Consider the following 18,316-nt stretch of genomic DNA (forward strand, 5'->3'; position numbering starts at 1 on the left):
TTGTTGTTTTCTTATATTAAGAGTCCATGCCAATAGAATAAAAGTGGAAATTTCAAAGAATGATAAAATGTGTGTTCTATCAACAAATGTTTGATGAACAGAGACTCAAATGAATGATATAAATGAATGGTGTTGACATAGAAGATTTGCTAATATAGGAGCTGTTGTTAGTATACTTCCCCCAAAGTCTTGGGATGCAGATTGACTACTTCAAAACATTTAAACACAGGTTATAGGAATTGTAAATTATCACAAATAAGACAAAGTTTCTGATTATTTATGTGGGGCTAGAAGTGCAAAGAGGGAAGCTGAAATATGTGGCTGACATACCTACAAATTTGTCAAAGGGTTCTTTTACAACAATGGGCTAAACACATCAATATTTCTGGAATTTCAGCAATGGAATGAGGAACTTGTGTGTTATGAGAGATGGTCCGCAGAAATGTACTGATAGTAGTTATCTCGAAAAATCAAAAATGTGCCCATGATCTCAAAAAAGGACATTAAAGGGATTGAACTTTCAAATATTCCAAAGGGCCCACTTCTGATGTACCAACAACCTTGCTTCTAAAATGGCTGTCAAAGATACCTTTTGGCAAGAGCAGGGGCCTATAGCAAAAGATAAAGGGCTGACACTTGAAAAACTGGTTTAAAAAAACCTGGAAGTTCAACATATAGAAGAGTCTACAAGCCCATGGAATTCCCCTGAGTTTGTTTTCAAAAAGAAATCAGGAAAATAGACAATGATGATAGTTTTAAGAACAGTTAACAATTAATAATGTAATTCAGCAAAGAGGTCTTTCAAAGCCTGGTCTTCCTTTACTATCTTTGTTACTAAGGACATAGCCTATAGTTATCACTGACTTGACAGATGGCTTTTCACAGTACCTATGCATGAGTTCAATAGGGAAAGGGTTCCTTTCTCAGTATTTATTATCCACTAAAGAGTTACCAATGGAAGGTATCTCCACAGGTAATGTTAAGTACTTTGACCGTATAGCAGTATTTTGTGTAACAACCATGAGAAATAATTTAAAGGCAATATCATTAATCTATTATTTATCATTATATGAATGACATTCTATTGGCCTAAAATAATTACATCAACAAACATCTAGTTTGACACAATTCAGAAGAGCAGGAGAAGGAAATAGGAAAGTCTGATGTAATAAAACAATTATGCATACCAAGGCTAGCTAAAAAGAAGTCACACAAATAAAATATATATAGTCATTTTCTAGGGATGATGTAAGGAGAAATGGTAACAACCATCTTTTACAAAGAGCAATCACAGGCTATTAAGATCTCTTCATTCAGACCTACTGTAGGCAGCCCCTAATTTCAGATGGTCGGTCACCAGGAGATATGGGTCCTCTGCTTTTCAGGGTCCTAGACCCCATGTATTTGTACAAGGAGCTTCTGTGGACTTCTAAATTGTCTCTGTCCTGGCCTACTGCTGGCAGACCCTGTCATGGTGCTGTGACCAACAGGGATGGATGGTTTTCGTTGTTTATTGTGTTGTGGTTGTTATTATCTAGGATGATAGGTTTAAATTGTTGTATGTTGATAGAAATTTGAGATTTTTTGTTTAAATTATTGCTCATTAATTAAAATGTAACATTGTTTTTAGCCATTATTGTAAATATGCTGTTTATTTAATATATGATATGATGTTCAAATTTTATGGTTTTTATAATAAGTTCCATTTCATGTAGGCTGCTAATGTTAAAAAAAATAACAATTTAAGGAATGGGAATATGAATCCTATTTCTAGTTCTGTCATATGATACAGAATCATCTGGTCTTGTTCTAAGGCAAGACCTGTGGGATGACCCACTGTGGTGCTGGGTCAGTGAAAAGGTATTGTTTGAATTTGGTATTGCTATAGAATATTATGGTTTCTCCATCTATAGGTATAGTAGTCTGGGCTGACAGCTATGGTTGCTTGGGTACTGAAAAACCTTTGCCCAGTTGCAGAGCTTAAAGTTTCAGATGAGAAATTGGGTGTTATTCTGATAGGTTTGACCTCATTATTATTTGACCTTTACACTGTGCTACAACCACATGCTTTCACTGTTCTATATATTTACTTTTTTTGATTATTATTGTGGGGAATGGATTTTCTTTTTTGACCAAATATATTTGGTGTTATATACGCTTTTTGTAGCTTTATTAGCATCTCTTTCTTTACATTAGAGAAATTTTCTTTTATGATTTTCTTGAAGATGTTTTCTTGGCCTGTGAGATCAGAATCTTGTTCTTCTTCTTAAATTCATAATGTTTTTATATTGATATTTTTATATTGTTCAAATTTTCTGGGATGTGTTGTGTCATGAACTTGTTAGGCTATGCATTTTTTACTGAAAAATTAAGTTTTTATAATGTATCTTCTACAGTTGAGATTCCCACTTTTATTTCCTATATTAGTAGGTGATGGTTACATATGTAGTTCCTATTTTCTTTCATATGTTTTCCATCTCCAGAATGGCCTCAGTTTCAGTTTATTTTATTGATTCCATTTTTTTTCTCAGGTCTTAATTTAATCCACAACTTTACTCTTTGAATGTATTTTCCTGTATTCTCTTAAAGACTTTATTTATGTCCTCACTAAAGCCTTGTATCATTTTTATAAGACTGAATTTATTATCCCTTTCTTTACATCAGTTTCATTAGAATACCCAGGGCTTGTTGTTTCAGGATAGTTCGAGTGGTACAATAATGCCCTGGGTCCTTCGGTTTGAGTTTCTATGCTGTCTTTTAGGCATCTGTTTTACTGAGGTGTTGATCCTGATGGTAGCAGGACTTTCAGGAAGGCAGAAGGAGCTGTGCATCGGAAACAGAAGTCAGGTTATTCTACACCGTTGACTCTGTGTGGAGCCTTGCATGTCCGAAAAGTAGATATGTAGACAAGGGTTGTCTTAATTAAGAGATCTTCTTCCTTTCCCTCTGCCTCCCAAGGACTGGGATAAAAGCCATGGAACATGCCTTGATTTGTAACAACTTTAAAGTGAATAATGATGCTAATTAATAAAATATTCAATTTACTCTATTACTAAATGGATCTTATTATTTTTCTTGCCTACTGAGTGTTCCTTTGTATTTCTTTCAGCATTTTAATAGGTGTTCAAGGTTACTTCTGAAATCTGTAGGTAACAGTTACAATACTTAATTGCTTTCCTCTGCATTTTGACTACCAAATGAACCAAGACTATTTGTTTAAGAGACTGTCCTTTTTATATTGAATATTTTTAGCTTCTTTTCTAAGAACAATTGACCATACAACTATGGATTCATTTCTGGGTGTTCAATTCTGTTTTATTGATTTATCTGCCTATCTCTGCAGCAATACCATGTTGATTTTATCACAATTACTTTGTAATATAGCTTAAAATCATCAATGGTGATTCCTCCAGAAGTGTTTTTATTCTTGAACATAAATTTATCTATGCTAGGATTTTTGTTATTCAAGATACATTTGCCCTTGCTCTTTTCATTTTTATGAAAATTTGAGTTGGGATTTTGACCCGGACTGCATATTGCTTTTGGTACCACAGACATTTTTACAATGTCGATCCTTCCAATCCAAGAGTATGGGGGATCATTTTCTCTTATGAGATCTTCTTCAATTTACTTCTTCGGAGATTTGAAGTACTTGTCATGCAAATATTTCATTGCTTAGTTAAGGTCACAACCCTGTGTTTCATATTGATTGTGACTATTGTGAAGTGGGTCTTTTCCCTAATTTCTTTCTCAGCATGTTTATCCATTGAATAAAGGAAGACTGCTGATTTGTTTTAGTTAATTTTATATCCAGCCATTTATCTGAAGATGTTTATCAGCTGTAGGAGTTCTCTGCTGGATTTCTTGGGGTAACTTAATTTTACTATTATGTCATTGGCAAATAGTAATACTTTTAATTCTTCCCTTTTTATTTGTATTCCTTTGACTTTCTTTTATTGTCTAATGTCTCTGGCCAGGACTTCCAGTACTATATTAAAAAGGTAGGGGGAGAGTGGGCAGCCTTGTCTAGTCCCTGATTTTAGTGGGATTGCTTCAAGTTTCCCACCATTAAGTTTGATGTTGGCTCTGGGTTTGCTGTATATTGTTTTTAGTATGTTTAGGTATGGGCCTGGGGTTCATCTTCTTTCCAAGAACTTTAACATGAAGTGGTGTTGGATGTTGTCAAATGCTTTCTCAGCATCTAGTGAGATGACCATGTGGTTTTTTTTTTTTTTTTGAGTTTGTTTATATGGTGGATTACATTGATGGATTTCCATATATTGAACCATCCTTGCACCTCAGGGATGAAGCCTACTTGTCCATAGTGAATGATCTTTATTTATAGTTTTAGTGTAGCTGTTTTGATGTACAGTCCTTTGATCCACGTTCACTTGAGCATCATAAAAGGAGATTGAAAAGTATCTACTTGCTTTCCTCTGCATTTTCACTACCAAATGAACCAACACTATTTGTTGAAGAGGCTGTCCTTTTTCCATTGAATGTTTTTAGCTTCTTTCTAAAAACAAGTGACCATGCAAGTGTGGGTTCTTTTGGGTGTTCAATTCTGTTCTATTGATCTTCCTCTCTCTGAACCAATACTTGCAATTTTTATCACAATTGCTTTATAGTATAACTAGAAATCAGCAATGGTGACTCCTCCAAATGTCTTTTTATTGTTTAAGATAGATTTTGCTATTCTAAGTTTATGGTTATTCCAGATTAATTTGCATATTACTTTTTTCAGTTCTATGAAAAATTGATTGGAATTTTGATAGGGACTGCATATTGCTTTTGGTACCATGAACATTTTTACAATGTTTATCCTTCCAATCCAAGAGCATGGGGGATTTTCCCATCTTCTGAGACCTTCTTCAGTTTACTTCTTCAGAGATATGAAGTACTTGTCATACAAATATTTCATTGCTTACTTAAGCACACACCAAGTTGTTTCATATTGTTGGTGACTCTTGTGAAGTGTGTTTTTTTCCTAATTTCTTTATCAACCTGTTTATCGTTTGAGTGGAGGAAGACTACTGATTTGTTTTAGGTAATTTTATATCCAGCAACTTAGTTGAAGTTGTTTACTAGGTTTCAGAGTTCTCTGGTGGATTTTTGAGGGTCACTTAAGTATACTATCATGTTATTGGCCAATAGTGATATTTTGACTTCTTCCATTCCTTTTTGTATCCCTTTGACTTACTTTTGTTTTCTAATTGCTCTGGTCAGGACATCCAGTACTATATTGAAAATGTAGGGGGAAAGTGGGCAGTCTTGTCTTGTCCCTGATTTTAGTGGAATTGTTTCAAGTTTCTCACTTTAGATTGATAATAGATATTGCTTTGCTGTGTATTGCTTTTAGTATATTAAGTTATGAGCCATAGATCCCTTATCTCTCTAAAACTTTTAAGATGAAGGGGTGTTGAATTTTGTCAGATGCTTTCATAGCATCTATTGAGATGATCATGTGCTTTTTTTCCCTATTGAGTTTGTTTATATGGTGTATTACATTAATGTTTTTCCATATATTGAACCATCCCAGCATCCCAGGGATGAAGCCTACTTGTCCATGATGAATAATTGTTTTGATGTGTTCTTGAATTTGGTTTGCAAAAATTATATTGAGTATTTTTGCATCAGTGTTCATGAGGAAGGTTTGTCTAAAGTTCTCTTTCTTGTATCATCTTTGTGTTGTATAGGAATAATAGTAATTGTGGTTTGAAAGAATGAGGTGCATAGTGTGCCCTCAGTTTCTATTTTGTAAAATAGTTTTGAGAATATTGGTAGTAAGTCTTCTATGAACATCTGATAGATTCTGCATTAAATCACTCTTTTCTTTTTATGGTTGGGAGGTTTTAGATGACGGCTTCTATTTCCTTAAGTGTTATGTGACTATTTAGATGGTTTTACTGTTCCTGATTTAATTTTGCTATCTAGTATCTGGCTAGAAATTTTTCATTTCCTTCACATTTTTCAGTATGTGTGTGTGTGTGTGTGTGTGTGTGTGTGTGTGTGTGTGTGTGTGTGTGTGTGTGAATACAGGCTTATGTAGAAGGATACAATGATTTCTTGAATTTCTTCAGTTTCTGTTGTTATGACTTTTTTTTTCCTGATTTTGTTAATATAAATACTCTCTCTTTGCCCTCTAGGTAGTCTGGATAAGGGTGTGTCAATCTTGTTAATTTTCTGAAAGAACCAGCTCCTTGTTTTGTTGACTCTTTGTATGCTTCTTTTATCTATTTGGTTTATTTCTGCTCTGAGTTGATTATTTCTTTTTTTAAAGAATTATTTATTTATTATACATAAGAACACTGTAGATGTCTTCAGACACACTAGAAGAGGGCATCTGGTTGCATTACGGATGGTTATGAGCCACCATGTGGTTGTGGGGATCTAAAATCAGGACCTGTGGAAGAGCAGTCAGTGTTAGTAACCACTGAGCCATCTCTCCAGGCCCCCAGTTTGATAATTTTTACAGTCTGCTCTTGGGTGTGTCTGTTCTTTTTGTTCTAGAGTTTTCAGCTGAGCTGTAAAGCTGCTAGTGTACGCTCAATTCAGTTTTTTTTTTTTTTTTTTTTTTTTTTTTTTTTTTTTTCATGGCGCTCAGAGCTACGAGTGTCACTCTTACTACTGCTTTCATTGCATCTCATAGGTTTGGCTATTGTGTTTTCACTTCATTAAATTCTGGAAAATCCTTAAATTGTTTCTTTATTTCTTCTTTGATCGTGTTATGGTTAAGTAGTGCATTGTTTAGCTTTCATGTGTATATGGGCTTTTTGTTGTCTTTGTTGTAATTAAAGACCAGCCTTAGTCCATGGCGATCTGATAGGATGCATGAGAGTACTCCAATACTCTTATATCTCTTGAGGCTTGTTTTGTGACTGACTATATGTTCAATTTTGGAGAAGGGGCAATTAGGTGCTGAGTAGAAGTACATTTTTTTTTTGTTTAGGATGAAATGTTCTGTAGATTGTTGCTAATTTTTATTGGTTCATAACCTCTGCTAGTTTCACTGTGTCTCTATTTAGTTTCAGCTTCCGTGATATGTCTATTCATGACAAAGGGGTGTTGTAGTCTCCCACTAATATTGTATGTGGGGAAATATATTCTTTGAGCATTAGTAGGTTGTTTTTTAAATGAATGTGGTTGTTCTTTTATTTGGAGTAGGATGTTTGGGTTTGAGAGTTTATCTTGTTATATATATTTTATGATGAGTAAAAAGTATAAATCCTTATTTTTTGAAAACTTTTGGTTGAAAATCTATTTTATTCAATATCAGAATTGTTACTCCAGCTAGTTTCTTCAGACCATTTCTTGGAAGGGAATTTTCCAGCCTTATGCTTTGATGTAGTGATTGTCTCTGAGATGAATTTTCTGTATGCTGAAAAATGATGGATCCTGTTTACATATTCAGTCTGATATTCTGTGTGTCATCATTGGGTAATTGAGTCCATTTATGTTTACAGATATTAAGGAAAAGTGATTAGGTATTTTTTTACTGTTAGTTTTTGTTAGATGCAAAATTATTTTTGTTTTTCTTTCTTCTTTTGGCTTTCTTGCATAGTTGTTTTCTTGCTTTTCCTAATTATATCTTCTCTTCTTGTGTTGATTTTCCCAACTATTAGTCTTTGCAGAGATGGATTTGTGGTCAGATGTTGTATAAATTTTGTTATGTCATGTAATATCTTGGTCTCCCATCTATGTTAAATGAGAGTTTTGCTGGATATAGTAACATGGGCTGACATGTATGTTTTCTTATAGTCTGTATGTTGTCTTTTCAGGATCTTCTAGCTTTAATAATCTCTGTTGAGAAGTTGGGTATAATTCTGATTGGTCTGCCTTTATATGTTACATGACTTTTTCCCTTACTGCTTTTAGTATTCTTTCTTTGTTTTGAATATTTGGTGTTTTTACTATTATGTTACAGGAAGTACTTCTTTTCTGTTCAACCTATTTGGAAATCTGTAGGCTTCTTTTATGTTCAATGTCATTTTTTTCTTAACGGTAAGAAAGTTTTTTTTTCATGATTTTGTTGTAGGTATTTACTGTACCTTTTAGTTGATATTCTTCTCTCTCTTCCACACATACTATCTTTATGTTTCTTCTTCTCATTGGGTTCTGGATCTCCTAGACATTTTGGGTTAGGAGCTTTTTGGTTTTTGCATCTTCTCTGACTGTTTTATCTATGTTTTCTATGTTGTATTCAACTCCTGAGATGCTCTCTTCCACCTCTTGTAGTCTGTTGATGAAGGTTGCATCTGTGATTTCTGATTTATTTTTTAGGTTTTCTATTTCCAGGGTTCTCATTTGTGATTTTTTTATTGTATCTATTTCAATTTTCAATTCTTTCAATTGTTTGGATCTGTTTTCCTGTCGATCTTCGATTGATTTCTCCTGGTTCTCCTGTATTTGTTTAAGGGAGTTTACTCAGGTACTTCTTAAAGATCTCCATCATCACTCCAAAGTATCACTTTGAGTCTAAATCTTGTTTTTCTGGAGTGTTTGGAAAATCCACCGCTTGCTGTGGTGAAAGAACTGGTTTCTCATGTTTCCAGGTTGTCCTGGTTTCCAGCGCTTGGGTCCTGGGACTTTCTTTTTGCCATCTTGTTGTCAGTGATTCTAGGTGATCTTTTTATTTCTGACTGGTGCTTGTCTCTCCTGTGGGTCTGAAGACCAGTGGGCTCAGGATAGAGATTGCTCCTGTAAATTTGGCTCTTTTTGGGCAACCAGTGAATTCTGCTGGCAGTGACTCAATTCTATGTATGTGGGTTCAGTTGTGAGGGCTTTTGTCATGCCAATCTTGGAGCTCCGCACTCTGCCCACAGATTCTTAGTAGTAATGGTAGAGACATGGCTTTTACTCTACGCCAAAAAGGACTCTCTTTCAGAGAGTACCATGTTCCCTGTACTCCAAAACCTGCCTGCATTCCCTCATCAGACAGCCTATGTGTCAGGCTCACCCTTGGAACAGGTAGAAAATCACCTGTGCAGCTGATCTTGGAGCTAAGACTCCTGTGGGTAGATCCAGAGTCCTGATGACAGAGACCTGGCCATTTCTGTGGCCTGGGAAGGACCCTTTTCCAGAGATCACTGTGCTATTTGTGAACACTATGTGAACTCCTGGTGTGACCTCTCTTTTCTTGTGCCTCAGGCTCACTCTTGGTCCAGGTGTAAAAACACCTATGCAACTGTTCTGAGAGCTCAGCATGCCTAGGGAAGATCCCAAGTAACAATGACTTAGCTAGCCGAGTCAACAAGTTCTTGATTGTTTAGCTGATTGTGCCTTCATGGAAAATAAATATTCTGTAAAATAAACATTCCTGAATATGCTGTTCTCAAATTAGTTCCTATTTAAAGCATCACTGTCTTCTTCTTAGAGAGATTACCATATTTAATAATGTTTTCCAGAAGCTATCCATTGGACTGAACACAGGGACCTCAATGAAGGAGCTATAAAACACACTGAAGCCCCGGAAGCAGTTTCTCGGCCTTGACCACATTTGGCAAAAAATGATACAGTATATCTCAAAAGTATTTTTTGACAGTCTTTTTTGAGTGCTCAGCATAGCTTAAAGTTTACCTATTGAGTAATTGAAAGCCACTGTGAAGGCAACACATAAGCACATTTCACAGCTCACTCTTGGTCTTGGATTCAGTAAATGAAGTAATAAGTCTGCTTACTAGTGAGTGATTTGTATATACCTATGTGTTTATTTTACATATAGTTGGTTAATTGGGCCTACAGCCTAAATGCATACTTTATATCTTTGCTATAATTCTGTTGCCTACTGTTTTCCAGAGCTGTACTGGATTTCTAGACATTCTTTATATGCAGACATAGAGTTCTGTTCATCATTTAAAATCAGAAAAATCTACAAAATGATGGGTTTCATAATGACATTTTTATACATTAATATAAGAAATTTTAATATGAATGAAATCATGTCATTTGTGGATAAATGGTAGTACCAGAAATCATCATGTTAGGTGAAAATACTGATATTCAGAAAGAAAACTATCACGTTTCAGGTAGAATGTTGTTAGGGAACAGAGAGACCAGTGGGAAAGAGTGAATGGCTAGGTGTGATGTCAGTGGATAGGGGGGAACCTTTAAAGTTTATTTCTTTTTTCTTTTCCTTTTTGGTTAGATCTTATAACTGATTACAGGCCTACACCACCACTCCTGATGAAAAATTTATAAATCTTGAATTGAATACTGATGTGTGTGTGTATGTGTGTGTGTGTGTGTGTGTGTGTGTGTGTGTGTGTGTGTGGTGGAAGATTTTTTGGAAAACCTTTATAATGATGAGAGTTTGCACAGACTTAATAATACATAATTGAAATTTCCTGTATGTATTCTTAATCTTAGGGTTCTACTGAAATATGTTCCAAAGTGTCTGTAAGTGTCTTACAGTTCTATTGCGACAAAGTACCATGACCAAAGCAAGTTATAGAAAAGTTTGTTGGGGGCTTAAAGTTCCAGAGTGTTAGAGTCCATCACCATTACAGCAGGAACATGGCACCAAGCAGGTACACATGACACTTAACTGTAACTGAGTCCTCATTCAGGCCTGGGAGAGTCATGAGCAAAACTAGGAATTGTTGGGCTTTTGGAACCTCAAAGCATAACCCTAGTGGCACATGCTAAACACATCTACATTTACTAATCCTTCCTAAACAGTCCCACCGCTGGGACCAAGCATTCAATATAAGAGCTTATAGTCAACATTGCTAGTTATATCGCCCCATCTATTACCATTAACAATATTCAGTTATGTTTTCAGTGTAGTGCCTACTCAGAAGGGCACAGTTTTACTCATAAAACAATTAGACCTTTGAGCAAACGGAATTACAGAAGTTATGTATTCTCAAAGATAATGACTCAACAACAAAGTGACAAGGATTGAGAACATGTTTGGAGGTTTCTCCTGCCATGTCAAATACAGCAGGCAGACCATAGCAGTGCCCTACTCTGCCTTCTCTTGCCTGGTGTTCACTAGATTTCCTTTCAAATCCCAGCTGTGAACTACAACATTGTCTCTGTTTTTTAAACATCAAGGGCTTTTTGTTTGGATCTTTTGTTTATTTGTTTTTTGAAATAAAAGCTTAATTTCTCAAAAAAAAAAAAAAAAAAAAAAAAAAAAAAAAAAAAAAAAAAAAAAAAACACTGAAGGAGCTAAAAGGTTCTGCAAACCCATGAAAAGAACAAAAATATTAACTAATCAAATCCACCACAGTTCGCATGAACTGAAACACCAACCAAAGAGGTCGCAGGGAGCAACCCATGTCTCTAGCAACCATGATTCTCTAGACTCCATTTTTCTCTGACATCAGTGAGAAGAAAGGCCTTTTGTCTTCCTAAGGCTCATTTTCCCAGTGTAAGAAAATGCCAAGTTGGAATATTGTGGTTGTGACAAGAACAAATTCATTGAGGCAATGGGAAGAGGTCAGGATTGGAGGAAAGGGGATAACATCTGAAATGTAATTACAGAGAATATCCATTAAAAAGGGGTAAAGAAAAATTCCTTCTTCCAAAAAATAAAAATACAATTAAAAGGAAAGAAAAAAGAAAACTATAATTAATGATTCATTCCCTTCATCCAGGGCTGTACTGTCAAAATGAAGTAGCTCTTGTTTGTACCCTGAAAAATAGATTGTTTTGCAGACATCTTCTCTCACAGGAATAGAAATGGCATCCTGACCATGTCTTCCCATTGCACTGCACTGTTAACTGTCTTACTCACTACCATCTTTTCTACTATTTTCATACTAGGCTTCTAAGGGATTCATGATTACCCCAGAGAAAGTTTCAATAGAGATACTGAGCATTGCCTTAGTAACTTTCAAAAATACATAGTGACCTCTTCCTTTCAATCCAGATGGCATGTTAGATTTTGCCTATTTTTATAATTTGCTTTTTGTAAGACTTCATCACACCAGAGGTCTGCTTCTCCCTAATGATCATCAATTGAGTGTTCTTTTTTATTTTCTTACTACTTTATTTACCAAAAAAAAAAAAAATAAGAATACATAATCAGATTTTTAAATGCATTTTGGCATAACATTATATAAATATTTTTGTGAGTACTTAATTCTTTTGGAGGTTTGATAGAATACACTGATATCCACTAGTTACCATAAGCTTGAAGTACATGTAGGACAGACTGTAACATGGAAACAGATTACTTGTTGAGTATAGATTTAGCGTAATATTCTGTGAATTCCAAAAATTGCCACAAGGCTATTATCTTAGCTCTTGGATTATTAATGATTTGAGGTCCAGGTATACCACACTCTGAGAGGGTGCTATATATTTATTTTTTTTCCTAAGAACGACTGAGGCTTTCATTTTTGTTTTTTCGGCCTTTGTTTTTCTGAGCTTCACATAGCCGGAGAGTTGTTTCTGGGGTGTTCAGAGCTTTCTGGTGTTAGTATCCAGTTATCAGTGACTGCATATTATGTCTTTTTTCTGTGACTGGGTTATCTCACTCAGGATGATATTATCTAGATGCATCCATTTTCTTAGGAATTTCATAAAGTCATTATTTCTAATAACTTCTATCCATTCATCTACTGAAAGACATTTGGGTTCTTTCCAGCTTCTGGCTATTATAAATAGGACTGCTATGAACATTGTGGTGCACATGTTTTTACTGTATGTTGGAGCCACACTGGTGTACATGCTCCGAAGTGGAATAACTGTTTCTTCAGGTAGGACTATGTCTAATTTCTGGTTATCTCTGTAATATAATGCATAATAGAAACACATTATGTAAGAATATACACACACACGTTCTCTCTCTCTCTCTCTCTCTCTCTCTCTTTCACACACACACACACACACACACACACACACAAACACACACACACACACACACAAACACACACACACACACACACACACACACACACACACAAGATGGCCGCTGAGAGAGGAGGTTCCAGATTTCTTTAAGATTTTCAAATTTTAGAGATTTCCCATAGTTCCCCCATTGCCTCTACCCAAAGCACACACTACCTTCTCTCAAATTACTTAGTGATTTTTTTCGTTGTTAAAGAACACATAATATTTAGAGGAAATTGTGGTGTGCAGTTAAAAAATAAAAGGAATTGGAAAAATAAACATTTTTAGAAGAGCAAAATTCATATATACCTCTATGAAGGATTCAAATATTTTAACTAATTCAATTATAAAACTAAAAGTTAATTGTGTTCATTTATGTTAGAAAAAGTAATTGAAACTAGGAATGAATTTAAGACAGACTTCTCTAAATTTCTTCTTATTTTTATTTCAAAGTTTTTAGCACTTTCCTCAGAACACCCAGTCAACATTCATGGTTCTATCATAAGATACCGTTTCCCTCTGGAAAATTTCATAATGAACTCTCTACAAAGTATTTTCCTTAATTAGTAACTGTCAAATTTGCATAGATGATCTTGTCCACCCAAGTCAGTGCTGTCATTGTCACTGTAGATGAAATGAAAATTGTAGTTCTGGAGGGAGGTGAGGTCACAGAGTCAAAGTCTTTTATAACAGGCTTGAGCTGACTTTCCTACAGACCAGCTTATTAATGAATCTGAATCTGCTCATTGAACTGAGCATCCTGAAGAACCAAGGAGTCAGGTGAGTGCTTTGTATTTTAGTGAATACTTTGTATTTTATTACAAAGTGAGTACTCTGTAATTCATATGACTGAATTGTTATTTATGATTTTGAGCTTTCCTATCAAGTTTTCCTCCATTATTTCTCCTTTGACTTACAACACAGAGAACAAGAGGGAGGATTGTTTGTTCCTCTTTATTATGAGACTTTGCACATCACTGTTAGGTCAGTATCTCTCCAAATTGGCAGTTGGTACTATTATGTCCAGAAAGGACAACCTAGGCTCTGCTCAGGCTGAACTTTGAAAGGGGAGAAGGATTGGTACCAGATAAACCTAGCTATAGGGTTAACATAGTTAATTTTTTCATATTGTACTTTTTTAATAATTAGTAAATGCATCACAAATTTCATTTTAACAGTTATGTCAAGAAAGGAAATATTAAAGAAGCCAGGTATTTGGTGAATACCTTCAACCTCAGCATGTGGGAGAAAGGGGCAGAGAGATCTCTGTGATTTTGATGACAATCTGGTCTATGTAGCTAGTTCCAGAATAGTTAAAGACACAAAGTAAGAGAGAGTCCATCATGATAAAAATACAATTAAAAATGCAAATACATATTTAACTTTAAAAGGAATGTTTTCGTAACTTAAATTTCATCTCATGCTATTATTTGTTAAACATGTTTATATTTCATGTTGCATTTTCTACATGGCAATTGTATTATCAATTCTTGTTATTTTCTCTTATATTCTTTACATTTTCAGTGACAGTAATTCATGTTTCTAGTAGCATTTTAAACATGAAGCCCACCTTGTACTTTTGAAATCAAATGAGGATAATGTTGCACTATACCTAGAACAACTGCTGCCCAAAGGTTTGTACACTTGGGACTTGGGGATGATGTGGCATAGAATAAATGGCTCAGATTCCAGGAGCAGGCAAGAATGCAGAAGCTTTATTATTGTTATTATTATTATTATTATTATTATTATTATTATTATTATTATTATTATCAGTGTTATCAGTGTTATCATTATAACTATTAATTCTTAGGGAGTGAGCATTATACCTTCCATTTTTCCTTTGGTCCCAATCAAGCCTGTATTCCAGGTGACATTTCTAGGTGTAGGTCATTATCTACATTATCAGTCTCTAGACTCTCAGTCAGGTTTCACTTTTTCCCTCATGCAGAAGTTGCCTCCAAAACTATGCTGGCCCCTTGTGGTTTTGCACAAGGGTTATGGGGAAGTGGCAAGCACTTTGACAGTGAGAATTGCCATTCCTCCTCTAGGACATGGGTTGGCTTTCTGTCAGGTCAAACCACACTGAGAACATTGCAGTTTATCAAATATTCAAAAGCTTTATCATTTGTCATTATTAATCTTTATGTTACAATAAAGAGAAATTTTGAAAATGCAGATAAGTAGGTAGAGTGCAGATATGTTGTTCCTGCATGTATATATGTATACTATGAGAATTCAGTGCCTGCAAAGGCCAGTAGACAATGTCAGAACCCTTGAAATTGGGTGTTCTACACTGACAGCATATTGTCAGTGGGGGAGTATAAGTATCTGGTAGTTCCTAAAGGAACATCACATTTTATTTCTTTTTCTTTACCTTCTTTATCTTCCATGTTTTAGTGCCAATTCTGTCTCTTTTCTTTATTGTCAATCTAGCTGTGTGTGCAGAAGTCATGAGAGGGTAAAGCAACATTTTCCCATTGGAGTTCTTTATTCTGATGCCTCTGTCAGATTCTGCCATGGGTTCTCTACTGCTTAAAACAGAATTTTCAGATTACTTGACTTGCAAGTATAAGTATGGTGTTCTGAGAATCATCTCCCACTGTACTGCATGTATGGAATAACTTTTTGCCTTTTTCTCCACAATTTTCAGTGTAGACATTGGAGTAGTACATGATTATCCACATACAGTTCTAATAAAGACATACAGTGTTTCTTTAGTAGATATCATCCACAGATTTTTGTCTTTCATAATGTTTGATCTTACTTTTTCCTGATTTATATTCAGTTGCGAATTCTGTGACATTTCATCACATTGGATGTCTCCATCAGTCTAACAGCACAAACCTAAACGTTCCCACATGTTTGTGTTTCTATTTGGTATGACTTTGTTTAAGAGCTAGCTCTTAATGAGATATATGATGACACTTGAAACATCATTTAAATATGTTTTATGTGGTTAGTCAAACATTCGTACCAATGACCATAGAGATATACTAAATGATAGTAAACCATATTTATTGTACACCATTTAGTATTTGAAGGTGTAACTTAGGTTTTGAAATTATGAGTTTTATAACTGTCATTAAAATTGGTTTTTGTTATGGATGACTAGAAAACAAAAATAGGGTTTTAGGTTCTTTGTTTATGCTACTTAGTACTAGCGTTTACTTTTTATTGCTTTTTACCTAATAAATAATATTGCAATGATACTCTGTATTCTGTGTCTATGAAGGCATGTTTCCAGTCCACATGTGTGTCTTCAAGCCTTTAGCAATCTTACAATATTACATATTGTATGTAATAATTGCTACTGTATAAAATAATAAGAAGGCCTTATTAGAATATACAGACTAAAGTCTATGCTGATATTGTATCCATGAGTATTAATGACCCTTTTTATTTAGCCTGTTAGTAGATATTCATGTCACTAATATTTTTCAAACATTTTTTATTAGAAAATGAGTGTGGCCAAAAGCTAAAGAGAATCATGGTCAATCAAAAAATGGACTTATGGAATATGGTAATCAAAATTATTCTCTTATTACAAACTACAACTGGAATTCTGGGAAATTTCTCTCTTCTTATAAAATATCTAGTCTACTATACACAATATTCAAAGAAGCGCACAGACTTTATTCTAATGCACCTATGGGGAGCCAATGCCTTAATAGTTCTCTCTACAGGAGTGCCCCAGACAATGGCAGCTTTTGGGTTGAAGCAGTTTTTAAATGAGGTTGGATGCAGATTAATTTTGTACATTCAAGGAGTTGGACGAAGTGTGTCCATTGGTACCAGCTGTTTTTTGAGTGTCTTCCAAGCCATAACCGTCAGTCATAAAGAATTATGTTGTAAGGATCAGAAGGCCAAATCTGCCCAATACATTGGCTTCTCCATTTCCATTCTCTGGTTCTTTTCTATGTTAATACATTTCACTTTCTTTGTGGGCATATTTCTCCAAAATAATAGCAAAAACATGACAAGAAACTTAAATTTTGAGTACTGTTCCATTATAAACCACATTGAAATGAATTCACTTTATGCCACAGTGGTGACATGCCCTGAAATTTTCTTTTCTGTACTCATTGCCTGGTCTAGTGGTTCTATGATTGTCATTCTATACAGACATAAAAAGAGGGTTCAACACATCCACAGCTCTCAGGTTTCCAAGAGAAACTCTGCTGAATCCAAAGCCACCCAGAACATCCTTTCCCTGTTGTCATCTTTTCTGGCTTTTTACACACTCTCCTCAATCTTAAGAGGTTGCATTGCTCTTTTGCATAATCATAATTGGTGTCTGGTGATGGTTACTCCACTCACTTCTCTCTGCTTTCCAAGTTTTGGATGTTTTGTTTTTATCCATCCCTCCTCTTTTAAGCCCAGACTCAGAATGGATTGGATAAGAAATACCAACCCTTAATCTTATTTTAAGTATTTAAATTACACATTTTACTTTGTATCTGGTTTTTAGTTCACCCTTTTCTTTAATACAGAGAATTAATGTACTAGTTCATTGGGTTTTTTATTTAATGAATAATTAAAATAAGTATGAAGATTGTCTGCTAATTGATTCAGCAGTATACATGAGCTGATCCCTTTATATATGTCCTATATCATTCACACATAATGTGCAAAGAATCTTGCAAAAAGGATGAGGAAGAGCAGGAGGAAGAGGATAAGTATGTGAAGGATGAAGATGAGGACACTGAGGCAGAGAAGAATGAGGTGAAGAAGGAGGAAAAAATAAGGAGGAGAAATAAGAGAAGAAGGAGGAGGAGAAAGGAGAAGAATATGAATAAAAATAAAAAGAAGCAGAAAAAGAAGAAGGAGGAGGAAGAGAAGGAGATGGAGATGGAAAAGTAGAAGGAGAACGAGGAGTAGGAGGAGGAGGAGAAGGAGGAGGAGGAGGAGCAGGAGGTGGTGGTGGTGGTGGTGGAGAAGGAGAAGGAGAAGGGGAAGGAGAAGAAGAAAAGGAGGAGGAGGAGGAGGTAGAGGAGGAGGAAGAAAAAGAAGAGGAAGAGGAAGAAGGGGAAGATGATGATGATGATGATGATGATGAAGAAGAAACTGTCAATCAAAAATAAACTTCCTTCCTTTTGCTTTTATGGTATCAGTGCAGTTTGGCTGCTTGGGAATTTCACAGAGATCTTGTGGGCTGTACACTCCAAAAGCAACAAAATGTTAAATCATTACCATTCATAAATTTGTTCTTTAGAAGGACTTAGTTCCATCACAATTGCTCTACCTGGCATCATAAAGAATATTATTAATACCTTTCACTTCTTACAAAAATCAATTCAAAATAGATGATAGTTTTGAATTGATCTTGAGTTTTGTGTCTTAATATTTTATTGAGAGATTTTTTTCATCCAAGAAATTTCATAGTAAATTTGCTTAATAGACATTCTGTTTTTATCTTGTTTGACATTATTGTTATGATAAGTTCATCAAGAGTATTGATTAAATTAAAACACAC

General features: G+C 35.0%; 1 protein-coding gene across 1 annotated transcript; it reads left to right on the forward strand.

Moving 5' to 3' along the window:
• Nucleotides 1–16,330: 16,330 nt before the first annotated feature.
• Nucleotides 16,331–17,260, forward strand: LOC308413697 (vomeronasal type-1 receptor 4-like; the record flags this gene model as incomplete). Its single annotated transcript, XM_080908719.1, has 1 exon — nt 16,331–17,260. The coding sequence occupies one exon, from the start codon at nt 16,331–16,333 to the stop codon at nt 17,258–17,260; it is 930 nt and encodes a 309-aa protein (XP_080764845.1).
• Nucleotides 17,261–18,316: the final 1,056 nt, after the last annotated feature.

This window comes from Micromys minutus, assembly GCF_963924665.1.
Source record: "Micromys minutus genome assembly, chromosome: 32".
Lineage (NCBI taxonomy): Eukaryota > Metazoa > Chordata > Mammalia > Rodentia > Muridae > Micromys > Micromys minutus.